Source organism: Artemia sp. Qi Xiang Cuo, chromosome 5, assembly GCF_049724085.1.
Source record: "Artemia sp. Qi Xiang Cuo chromosome 5, ASM4972408v1, whole genome shotgun sequence".
Taxonomy (NCBI): Eukaryota; Metazoa; Arthropoda; class Branchiopoda; order Anostraca; family Artemiidae; genus Artemia; species Artemia sp. Qi Xiang Cuo.
In genome coordinates, this window is record NC_142798.1 from 5,268,450 (window position 1) to 5,282,028 (window position 13,579).

General features: G+C 35.3%; 1 protein-coding gene across 1 annotated transcript in view; it reads right to left on the bottom strand.

The window, feature by feature from the left end:
- Positions 1-13,579, bottom strand: part of LOC148951740 (ADP-ribosylhydrolase ARH3-like) — a 147,007-nt gene that overhangs the window by 56,885 nt on the left and 76,543 nt on the right. Inside the window, exons 2-4 of the mRNA XM_089088696.1 lie at positions 9,097-9,196; positions 7,509-7,785; positions 4,820-4,941 (exon numbers count right to left, since the gene is read on the bottom strand). Coding sequence (XP_088944822.1) covers positions 4,820-4,941; positions 7,509-7,785; positions 9,097-9,196 — 499 coding nt within the window. The remainder of the gene's footprint in view (positions 1-4,819; positions 4,942-7,508; positions 7,786-9,096; positions 9,197-13,579) is intronic.

The following is a 13,579-nucleotide window of genomic DNA, read 5'->3' on the forward strand; positions in this document are numbered from 1 at the left end:
CGGGGCATACTTAAAACCCTTATCCCCATACTCTGGAGGGGTTGTGTCAACCCCAAAGGCCGTGTTATGAGATCTTTGGACTATTTTTGGACAAATGGCTATCATAAAATTTCTATCGGATGCATTGAGGGAAAATAAAACGTGGAGGAGGGGGGGGGTACTGCTGCCCTCCGATAAATTTGAATAGTAAAAATGGCTCTTGAACTTCCGATTTCCAAACCAATGAGCCCCCTCCGAAATTTATACGACCACCGTTTCCATAAAAACCTTAAGTGCCCTCGGGGCCTACTTACAACCCTTTCCCTGAGGACTTTGAGGGGGCTCATTCTCAAAGACATAATTTCTGGACTTTTAAACTACGTCAACAAAATAATTATCTCGAAATTTTGACTGGAAGTGTTTGGGGAAATGATGGGCGTGGGGGGTGGTTGCCCTACAATCACCATTGACTATTAAAGAAGGCACTAGCCCTTTCCATTACCAACCGACTGAGCCCTTTTCGAAGTTTTTACGACAACAAATGGCCACCTTAAAATTTCTATCAGGTGCGTTTCTGGAAAATACGACGTGCGTGTGTGTGTGTGTGGGGGGGGGGGGGCTATTTTCCTTCCAATCACATTTACTCTTAAAAAGAGCACTAGAACTTCTGATTACCAATCCAATGAGCCCTCTTTGAAGTTTATATGACCACCATTTCTATAAAAACCTTATATGACCACGGGCATAACTTACAATCTTTGACCTGAGGGCTATATGGGGGGGGGGGGTATCCTCGAAGACATAATTTCTGAACCTTTCAACTACACTGAACAAAATGGATATCTCAAAAATTATGATTGAATGTGTTTGGGGAAATGATTGGTGTATGGGGAGGGGCTGCATGACCTCCAATCACTTTTGACTATTAAAAAGGCCAGCAGAACTTCTGATTACCAATCAAATGAGCCCCTTGTGAGGTCTATATGACCACCATTTCTTTGAAAAACCTTATATCCCCACAGGGCATAGCTTACAACCCTTACTCTGAGGTTTATGAGGGGGGGGGGGTGTCATTCTCCAAGTAATAATTGTCGGACCTTAAAACTAAACTGAACAAAATGGCTATCTCAAAATTTTGATTGGATGTGTTTGAGGAAGTGATTGAAGTGGGGGAGGGGGAGGTGGATCCCCTTCTTGAGCTCTTTCGAAGTTACTTTGAAATTCTTTTTCTATAAGAAATGCCTTGATCTAAAAAAAACAAAATATTTTGCCCACATCGCTCTTTACTTAGGCAGCACTATAGCGCTGCCTATGATATTCTGTCTTGAGATTTCAATTATACAGCACTGGAATTGCCGATTAGACAAGGTAAGCCCCCCCCCCCACATAAAATTCCGTCTATGGGCACCCACGGACAGAGGGGTAATATTTAACTGTAAATATTGAGATCTACCTGATGTTTCTTTCCTATCTCCGGTCAACACCCGAAGTGGCATGTTCTGCATCACACGTAGTTGCTTCAGGTAGACTGAAAACGTACTAGACCATACGCTCACGCAACAAACCATATACGGTTGAACCAGAAAGAAATAAATTAATCTCATCACATGATTCGGGAATATATTCTTGAACTTTATCATCATTCCAACACTTCTTTATATTTTACTACTAATAAAAGATATATGATTTTTAAAACTAAGGCATTCAAATATCGGGATATCTGTTGATTACATAATTAAAAAATTGTATATTAATAATCCAAGGATAGTAATTAGAAGATCTACCATACATAAGAAACCTTGATTCAGTATGATATAACAAAAATTTATTTACTCTCATTCAGTTACCTATGCATAGTATACCCTTTTTCATTATTCCTATTAAATAAGCTGAAGTCTTTGCTGCCACAGCAAAATGGGTATCATCAGCAAAACTGGGAAGGATGACCTTAGAATTAGTATATAAACCTTGAAAATTATTTATCAAACTCATTACAGAAAAGCCAAAGTCATTGATACATAATAGGAATAAAAAGTGGCCTAAAACAGAACCCTGGGGAACACCAAATCCAACTGCTCTTTCAGTCGACTTAACTCCAGACATTTTTACATACTGCATCCTACCGCTTAAAAAGGATTAAAATAGATACAATGCATTTCCTCTTATTCCAAAATTTTCCAGTTTCCACAATAAAATTAGATGGTAAACAGTATCGAACGCTTTTACAATATCTAAGAAAATAGATGTCACTTTGAAACTCTGGTCCAGAGCATCATTTACAAAGGTAGTTAACATTAAAACTGCTCGCCCCGAAGACATCCCTTGACGAAAACCAATTTGATTAGAATGAAAAAACAATCTATTCTCCAAAAAGTCAGATACTCTATGTTTATAAGTTTATCTAGTAACCTCGCTATAGCAGAAAGGACGGATATTGGCCTGTAATTACTTACATTATTCTGCTTTCCTCCTTTAATATAGGGATTACCCTAGCATCTTCAAGCGACTCAGGGTATAAACCATTTTTAAAAGTTTCATTAATCAGGTACAAAATTTGGTGCGACATGACAGGAAAAATTGCCTTAAATACCTTTACTGACATTAAATCAGACCCCGCCGCACTATTTCGCATATTTTCTATAGAGTCATTCGATTCTTTCTAAGTAACCGGTCGTAGATACATTGATACATCACTACTTTAAGGCGAAAATTGAGTGAAAGAGCCGTCACTCGGATGTTGTGCACCTGACGATGCTAATCTTCCTACTCTACTATAAAAATGATCACATTTTCATCCTGCGGTTTAATGAATATTCTGATCTTCATCAGAAATAAAAATGTCATCGTGATTAATAGGATTAATGACAGATTTTGTAACTTTCCAAGTCTTACCAGGGATACCTTCTGCTTTTCTAAAACGATCGCTAAGAAAATATACCTCAGCTCTTTTGAAGGTGGCCCGCAAATCCTATATATAAAAACCTCAAATAAAAGAAAAAAAAGAGAGAAATTTCATTAAAATATCCTTCAATATTTCTTGATAACTTTTTGTATATTCAGGCCTACCTAAAAATAAATTATATAGAATACTAAATTTTTAAATTGCAAAGTCATGAGCCCTCTTCGGACATTAAATGACCACCCCTTCCATAAAAACCCCTTCCATATATAATATGTTAAAGGTATTTGATAAAAAAAAAGAAGAGAAAACTAAACAAAAAAAATGAAAGAAAGAACTGTTTTCCTACTTTAGCAATCGAGATAAACAAGCATTTCAATAAGGTCTTGCCCTTATTCACCTACCCAATCACCTAGGACAAAGCCATATAACCCAAAGTTAACCAAATAGAAATGCCTAAGTTCATACAAAATTATCATTAATAAATAGAATTCGTCATAAAATTAAAAACAAAAGCACTTCAAATGTAGTGAAATATTCCCAAGTGATTACCTCACACCAGGGCTCATCAGTGGAATAAACACTTGCTTATATGGGTTTTGGCACATTAAGTTCCTTACCCAGGTAAAGTGGCAATACAATAAGCTCTTTTATGGTATCCCTGTGATAGGTGCGGCTTATGACATACATGCCAATTAGTAAGATAAAAAAAAAATACATACAAAATGAGATTAGACCTAGAGGTGTTAGAATCCAGCAAGTAAATGAATCCAAAAGAACAAATCTAGAACAATTCAAATTTCACGAGCCTGAGATGGGTTGTAAAATAAACTGCTTTATTGGTTTCCGGAACCAACTATAAATTAAAAGCCCATCAAGGCGGCCCCCAAACCCTACATACAAAACAACTCCCAAATAAAAGAAAAAAGAAGAGAAATTGCACTAAAATGCCCTCCAATGTTTCTTGATAATTTTTTGTATATTCAGTCCTGCTGAAAAACTATTTATATAGAAAATTAAAATTTTAAATAGTAAAGTCATTTCATTAGCAGAAAAACTTCTTAAGATCAATTTATGATCTTAAGAGGTTTTTCTAATTTTTTTTTAGAAAAACTCATTTTTTTTTTGGGAGGTCATAAAAAATATTGCAAGCGGGCGTTCCCCCCCCCCCCCCCGTACATAACGCTGCCGGCTCTATGATCCAGATCGAGTTCGCTTAGATTCAACGGTACAAATGATGGCGGCTTCATCAGAAGTGGACGGTACTTGCATTATTATTAGGGTCTGTCCTCTTTTGATCTGGCCGATAATTTAGTCGAGAGAATTAAATAAAAGAGCTAGGGTATAGAAAGGAGTAAGAAAGGAGACATATGAGGGATTGAAGGAAAGAGTCGTAGGAATGAATCAAACACATATACGACCTTTTCCTGCAACATATACCTATTTACGTGCAGAGTGTTTTCTCAAGGTTAGAATACCAAAATCCATTTTATTCCGAATCAAGCGTTTGTATGTTATTTTGTGTTTGTATTTTCGAGCTATTTAAGCTTCTACAAAATAATCACTTATAAAAAAAAATCGCTATTTAATAGGTAACGCAAAATAACTTAGAAAATTATAAATTTCTAGGGATGGCGACCGTGGTGTCTGTGGGATGACTTCTAAAACGAGATTAAACTAATTGTAATGGTAATAAAAACACCCAATAAACGGCGAATCCCTCTCATGAATGAAAAAGGGACACAAAATTTGTTTTTAGATAAGTTATGTCTGTTATGTGCAGTTTTGCCTACAACTATCTTATAACACAGCCTCCGCATTTTTTAAGTGGGCAAACCGAAAGTGAAACTGCTAAAACCACTCCAGTAATAATGCAAGCTGATGCAGCTGATGACAATTGTAACGTTTGCTGCAAAGAAACAAGGAGAAAAATACACTTACCATTCAGTTTTTTCTTCTCTATCTGCAAACCTTTCAATTGATTCTCTCAATTTATTGACGAACTCCACCGCTTCTAATTTTGCACCTTCCTTGCAGTTCAAAGCGTGAAATACAGCCGAGGACTGAAAATACGAACTTTAATTTACTAAGCACTTAACCAATCTTCAAGCAATATCCATGCATATCAGGGTTGCTGCAGTAGTGGCAACCTAGTAAGGGACGATCACGTCCCATACTAAGAAATACAAGAATCTATAATTCCTAAACATTGGTGTCAGATTGAACTACAAAGCACCATCAGAAGCACCTTGTCCAGAACCCTTGTATATAAAACTTCGTCCCTTGGCTTGTTTTCTTCAGGGACCGCAAGTAGAACAACATTTATTACTAACTAGCCTAAGCCTGTCGGATGACTGGCTGTAACGTATAATGACAGATCCCAAACAAATATTTGTCCAGACAAACAATAAACAAACAATAATAAAATTATCACCTCAAAGTCTTTATTACGAGGAATGCAGGGTTTTCTTAAAACAAGAGAAAAACTAGTTTGCTTCCTTCCCCCTTTAGACAAAAATTTCCTGAAATTTATAAGTCAATCACCGAGCTATGACTAAATACATCACCCTACAATGAAATAGTTGCTTACCTCTAGGCAAATAAAAAAGAATAAAATGCATATTTTTCTGTTCGCATCCAGAAACCAAATGACTGACCTGATCTCCACTAATCAAGAAAACTGTTCTACTGCCCGCTTTAGCCTGCTTTATAGTTATCATATTAGCTATTAATTCTATTGGTTCATTAAAAGTTTTAACTAAAAAAATAAGCAAAACTTGACTCTCCCTTCCGGACCCACTCAAGTATATTTATATAGCTCGAAGTTTTTCTCGAAAACTGCACTATATTTTTTTTAATTAGCAAACTACTATTTTCCGGTGTAAAAAAAAAAAAAAACAATCTAGATGAGCAATGACTTCGAGAAAATTGGCTTAGGGCGTTAATTCTGGAAAAACCTTTCTCACATGAATGAAAATTTTAAATAGTTATAGTAAATTTTGCTGAAGATGAGTTTATGTGCTAAATATTTCAAATAGCACATTACAACTAAATTCGGTTGATAGTACAACCAAATTTTCTTTTAATAAATTAAAAAAGTGAAGCTAAAACTTAAACGATATATTTTTATCTTTTTATTAGAGAGACTGCTGCCTCCCCCCCCCACATTAGATCCAACTCTTTATACTAAATTTTAGCCTATCCTTTATAGAGAGCATATATGTGTCTATAATTTAGCATAAAAGCTGCCCCATATTAGTTGTTATTCAGTAATATTGAAGCAATAAAAATGCTTCAAAAATAATGGCTAACCTTAAAAGGAATACAAGATTTGGAGGTTGGTCCAAAATGCCAAAAGTGGTTTATCAGTTAAACCGAAGCATGGTTTAATAATAGGTTTGCTGGTATAATAAGCTTGCACTCCCTAAACATGAAAAATATTCATTGAAACAAAGGGAAGCTATGGTTAAAGCCCCCCCCCCCCACCGACCTCTCACGAAAAGTCAGAACTAATTCTAAAAACTGGGTCTAAAGAACTGGGTCTAAAAATTCATTTTCTTTTCTTTTTTTTGCTTCATACGTGCCCTCCCTCACAGAAGGTACACTAATATTACCACTACAGATCGACGTGCGACTATGCAGTGTACAACCGTTGGTATTACCATGTAAAGGTAAAACCACTGTACACATTGTTCATTTTAAGTGGACTGTATATGCGTTAAGGGACGAATAAGCCACACTGAGCAGTAGCTAGACCTCGGTAGTAGGGAATGACGTACATGAAATATGGTAACAATAGTTTTAAACCGATCGTATACCGCATAATATTTTACAACATAGCCTTTTGGACAAACTGGGGGCAAACTAGTGATATAAATTATAGGAATCTGCACTTTACTGGAACTGAATTCCTTTATTGCAAAATAAGGTAAATTACAGTTAGATCCCTCTTCCAATAATCTACGCCCGCTGGCTCTAATGATCACCCATGGAGGAAGAAAACAAGAGACAACTTATCCGTAACCACTCTTATTGGTAAATTTTTATCTATTAATGATTTTTGCATTCTATAAATAATGTACAATTTCGTATATTTGAGTTCAGAGACTTTTCCAGAATAAGGGTCCTTAGACAAAATAATATTGATATAGTAAATCTCATCAAGATCATTCCCATTTTGGGGGTGTTTTGCACATTTTTCAAAAATTATGCAAATATTCTTATGCTAATGATTTTTATATGCAATTTTAAACTCAACAAATTTAAAGGATTTGGAATAATCCTTAAAAGCAGAATTTTTCACCGTGAATAGCTAACTTCTGTTCTTCGAGTTTCAGCATCTATTGACAAAGGTCAGCCCTGACTTCTATTTAGCAGGCTTTAAAAAGGGGATCTATTACAGGAATTTATTATGAATTTCGAGTTGGACGACTTCGAGACTATGGATAATTGAAAACGGAACAGAGTAAGCCAACTTGGAAGAATGTTATAGATTCCAATCTCCCCTTAGAATTCTGCATATCTATGATATTTTCGATTTTTGTCTTTCGTCATACACTATGCATGGCCTATAGACAATAAATAGATGAAACGAGAAACAAAGGGGGAAAAAAATAACAAAAACAGTAACCTGCAAAACAGCTCCCAAAATTGCGATCCAATTGAAGTGTGTTAACCTTGCCTGCTGTTCGGCTACTTCTAGACAACTTTCCAGATTGTGACAAAAATACAGTGCAACCGGAGCCACGCGCATAGCAGCTCCATTTCCAAAGGATCCCTGCTTGTCAAATTGCTCTTTCGCAGGTCTATATGGATCCTCATATCCTTCCATGTTCAATCGAGCAAAAACATTTACAACCCTTTCACCGTAATCTCGTTTTGGATCTTTTTTATACTCTTCAACAAACCTAAAACAGACAAGCAAAATTACTGAACAAAAGAGATTATAGGTACATTTACACCTATATAATGGAAAGTTTGTCCCTAAAACTACAGATGGCTGTAAGACAAACCCCAAAGGAAAAAAAAAAACGTAAAAACATGTAAGATTACGTTGACTGATGTGAGTTATTATCAAAGTGACAGGTGCACTCCACAGCCGTACTGCATATTCACAAAAAAAAAAACGATTTTGAAACAACACAAGATTTCTGTGGCCACTTGTAAAGTGTCAGATGTCTCCCAAGAATGGCAGCCGAGAGTTCGGTATTACCTCTCTCTTTCATTAATTTTAGCTCATCAATTGCGTTCTGCTCAGGGCTTCCACTATCCCCGAATTTTTTATGATTTCTCCGAAAATCTTGCCAAAATGGAGTGGCAAAAACGCTTGGGCTTAGAAGCGTCAAAGCTTTAAATTGGAACCTGTTCATTTGTTCACAATTATTTCCTAATAATACTATGTCCTTTTATCTATTGCCAGATTCTTATTACAAATAGAAAAACTGCTTGTCAAAAACATCCATTCTTTCCAGTTTAAAAAAATGATTGAAACTTGATTGGCTATTCACAGGTTTTTGTGCTTGGAAGCTAAACAATGCTAAAAAAAAAAAACCCTACGAGACACGTACATAATTGATGCTGTAATCTTGCGTAATTCCCATTTTACTGACAAGTGTGGCAGCTATACTGTTTTTCGGGTTTCAGTAGAACTTCTAATAAATTTATTCTATTGTTTGTTTCTTTCTCTTTTAACTTTTTTTTTACCTCAAAATCCTAATAGAGTAAAAATTACACAAAATCCTTTTCTAATATATATTTTAAAATTTTTCTTCTTCTCTTTCTTTTATCCTGTATTTAATCCATATTGAAATAGCATGGATGTAACTCCTTTCCTCGTTTCCTCTTCCTTTTATAGAAATAAAATGATCACCTACTTTTCCAACATTTCCTTTCCCTTTAGCTATGTTAGCCAATAACAAAATAATTATTTATGTTGGACCCATTTTGATGAATTGTGTTACAAACATAGATTAACTGCTTATGAACAAACTAGCCCAGCAAAACTACTTTGTGTACTACTGGTATATTTTCTTCATAAATAAATTGTAAAATCAGGTAAAAAGAATGTTCATATTAGATGAAACAATGAGATTAATTAAACGAAATGGAAATAATCTCCTTTGCTTTTTTGGAAAACAACGGTTGTTATTAATATGTTTGAAGTTTAGGTTCTCTGTTGCTAGTTCTCTGTTACACTTAAGAAATAATTGATAACCAACCTCACAGCCATATCCTTCGGATTGTATCCTTTGCATTCCAGCAATGATCGAGCAACATTTTTGGTCATAGCAGTATCATCTGTGTATGGCTTGTATGGAACTAAGACAAAAAAAAAAAAATGTAAATCTTAGAGACAATAATTAAAACTTACTAGACTATTAGATTTTGTTTACTTTCTTTTAATTTCATTAAAATAAAAATGTAAGTCAAAATTCTTCTTCTTTTAGAATAGCCTACTTCATGACTGTATAGATATCAAGTCAGGTTCTATGCACATTATAGAGAAACTGTTAAGACAAATGTAAGCTCATATCCAAATAAAAGAGTACAGACAGCTGATCAGAGTGGTAACTGGCACTAGCGTCAAAAAAAAAAAAAAAAACGTTTGATCTTTTCTTGCATTTTTTTCAATCTTCGTCATTGTTTTTTTAGGCTTTTTTAGGCAAATATCACTTACTTATTACTAAAAATTTTTTCCAATTACATTAATTTTACTAATTTTACAGGGAAATACTACAAACGACTATAGTAAAACTAGACAAGTTGCCTATGCTTTTTGGTACCAAGGATAACGAAAATCGTACCTGATTCTACTTCAATTTCTTGATTGAAAACGTCCTCAACCATACATATCTTTTAAATTACGAAAAACCACAGCAGGCAGAATATACAGTATCGACAAAGGCTATACTCTCCGTTAAAGAAAATGGGAAACAGATTTAAAACCACACAAGATTCATACTCCGCCTTTGTGCACGCGTAATACCGATGTACACATCACGAGAAGCCTATGGAAAAACCTGTTGTTTTTTTTGTCCAACCAATAGCAACTAAACTAAGGTTGTGACGTACATTCCCAGGTTCAGTACGCGCGGTATCAACTGTGTTTCATCTTTGGAAAAAGAAGATGCTACAGTCTACAGTGGCTTAGCTAATAATTGTTTTTTATCTTTTAGGTTTAAATCAACTTCTTTGGTATTCTGCCGACCTTATTGAACTCTTATCAAAGTTATTACCTGATTCTTGATACATTTTCATGAAATATTGTCGGCCGATACTTCAAGCACTTTAATTTGACGAGGAGGTGGGAGGGGTAGAATTAGCATCACCTAGCATCACCACTAGAAACAGATTTAAAACCACACAAGATTCATACTCCGCTTTCGTGCACGCGCGATACCGATGTACACATCACGAGAAGCCTATGTAAAAATCTGTTGTTTTTTTTGTCCGACCACTAGCAACTAAACTATGGTTCTGACGTATATTCCCAGGGTCAGTACGCGCGGTAACAAATGTGTATGCGCGGTACAAAACCACACAAGATTCATACTCCGCCTTCACGCGCGCGCAATGACAATTGTTTTCGATCTACACATCAGGATGAGCTTATGGAAACTGAACTAAGGTTATGACGTAAACTGCCAGGGACGATACACGCAATATCAAATGTGTATCACGTTTGGAAAAAGAAGACGCTACAGTCTACAGTGTGAAAAACAAGGAATTCAACTTTCAATTAAAAAAAAAACTTATATATACAGTTGTGCAACTTTTGGTAGCAGTGGGTGCCAAATTAAAAAAAAAGTGGGCAGATAAACAGCAAAAGGTTACTTTAAATCGCAACTCGGAGCAATTTAAGGATTTTTCCTTGTGAAGATACAAAGTTGAATTTTAAAATTGTTTAATTGTAGTTTAGTGACCAGGTACTGTCAGATGATTAAACTCAACTTGTTGTGATTAATCAACTTGTTGTGATTAATCAACTTGTTGTGATTAATCAACTTGTTTAGTTTAAGTTGAGTTTACATTCACTTAAGGACCACTCAATATTCAGCCTTCGTTTGAAAATGTCAACAGATTCCGCACTAACTGTATCTTTAGATAGATTATTCCAACTGTTGACGATTCTGGAGAAAAAGAATTGAGCGCGGAGTCTAAATACGGTAGACTCCTTAACACGTTTCAGCCAAAGACCTCTGGTTCTTGATTTAAAATGTACAATAGGAAATAATGCCGGGAGAGCAGTAGCCTTCATTAACACATAGGTTAGAATGGCATCACCTCCGTTCCTCATGTATACACGTGTTGGGAGGTTCAGCTTAGCTAGTCTTGCAGGGTAGAAAAGCTTACAAGGTAGGCCGCATGTTGGACATTACTTTGGTGACACATTTCTAGACATCTTCCAATTTTTTGTCTTTTTTAAAAATACGAAGAGGCTCGACACATTGTAACTACAAGATTAGGATGAACAAGTCCGTTCTACAGAAGACTGATGACTTTCAGGGAACAATTGAAAATGTTGAACTTAATCAGCCCCAGAGTTGAACTAGCACCAGCAGCAGATTTCTCGGCGTGGTTGCAGTATTTTAGTTCATTGTCAATGGCGACTCTAAGATATCGCCCGTTATTTAGAAAGGAGATTGGGTGACGTGAGAGAAAATATGAGCAACATGTATTCATTTTGCCAAAATAAGTGACATAACACTTGGCAACATTAAAATCAAGAAGCCAAGCCTCACCCCATTGATCAAGCAGTCCAAGATTATTTTTTAGGACAGGATATTCACATGACAAGACTGGTCTGAGAACCTTCGAGTCGTTAGCAGAGAGCGGCAATTTACTGCTGATAGTAGAAGTAGCATCATTGATAAGGATATTAAAGGTGTAGAAACCCAAAACACATCCTTGAGGAACTGTCATAACTTGCTAAAGAGAAGAAAGAATAGAGTTACCTGAAGACTGATGACCCTTGGGGAACAAGTGAAAAGAGTACGCTTAATCAGTCCCAGAATTGATTGAACCATCAAATAACTGAACACATTGAGATCGCAGGTAAAGAAAATCAAGGATCCAGAGCAGGGATTTCTCTTCAAACTTGACAACACGTTGCTGAATTGCAAGTCACTTGTGACAATTTTTGTCAAAAGCTTTAGAAAAGTAGAAAAGAATCATTTCAGCAGGCAGTCCAAAATCAAGTAACTTAGTGATGTGGTCATACGATTCAAGGACATTTGTATCAATAGATCTTCCAGAACGAAAGTCATGCTGTGAGCTGCGCAAGAGAATATTTGTTTCAAGATGTCTAATAACTGCAAAATTGACTATTCTTTCAAGAACCATAACAGACACTGATGTCATGCTAATAGGTCGATAATTTTCAGCAAGGTACTTTCTACCTTTCTTAAATGCTAATTTAAAAATATCTTTCTATAACACAAGATTTTCAAAGAAAAAAAAAGAGAAAATAAGAGCAACAAGCATTCATTTTGCCAAAATAAGTGACATGACACTTATTTTTTTATTATTATTTGTCTTTAATTAAGACAAATATGAGCAGAAATAAAGCCAAATAATCTTCCAAGCGCAAACTTATCACAAATCACCTCCGATAAATAAATGACACATTAAAAACGAACAAAAATGACAATAAACACCCGATTCAAACTCAAAACGAGCAAAACTTAACATGAGTAAGGCTAAAAACCCTCATGCCTTCTCAAGCCCAGAACAAAATTTGTTTAATACACATATAATAATATTTTTTCCTTAAAATTTTGATAATTTTTTATTTATTAAAATAAAAAAAAGTGAAAACTTTAAAGAGGTATTTTCTTTTTAGTTTAAGGTATTTACTTTTCTTTGAAAAACTTGTTTTGTGAAAAGTTTTTTTTAATTAATTTCTGTTCGTTTTTTATTGACATAGTCTTTTACATGGGAAAAAATATTTTATATCTTTTCAGTTTCTCTATAGGAATCCATAGTTTGGCTAGCTATTTGTTATGTAGGAGAAACTTTTTCAACAATTTTTAATCTGGACACAAATAGTATTGTTCAATTTGATTTTGTACCTCCTGAAGATGACTAAAAAAAAGAACTTAATAGCATTCCCAAAAAATTATATCTATGCTCTTTGACAACCTGGATACACTTAAACTCTTTAGAATTATCTAACTTTTAAGAGCAGAAGAAGTAATAGTAGTAGCACTGAAAGTTTGAACTTAATACCCCCCAGTCGTTCTAGAGATATTGCTTAGGTGTCTTATTGGCAACAGTGCACACACCCCCTTCAATTTAGTTTTAAAGCATCAAGTCATGATTCATTCCGCGAACGAGTAACACCTTAGGCGCTCCGTGCGGTAGTTATAGCTGAAAAGTGAAATAGCTTTTGTGATTAAATTTTGAATTAATGAAAGAGAATTTTCTGTTGTGTGATTATTGATTTGGACTGGAGAATTGCATGGAATAATTGAGGATTACGACATTGAAGATGAGGAAGTCTGTGTAATCTGGGATAAAGGATTTTAGTCATTACAAGCAGAGCCTATTGACTACCGTCATTGGAAAAGGTGTTTGCCGTGCCTAACGGCTAAAATCACTGCACGCTAGCAACATCGTGGATAAAAAATCGTTGCCGGCTGAGGTAAAACTTACTTATCTGTCCTTTTTTTCTTACTGCTTATTCACGGGACGAAATAAAAT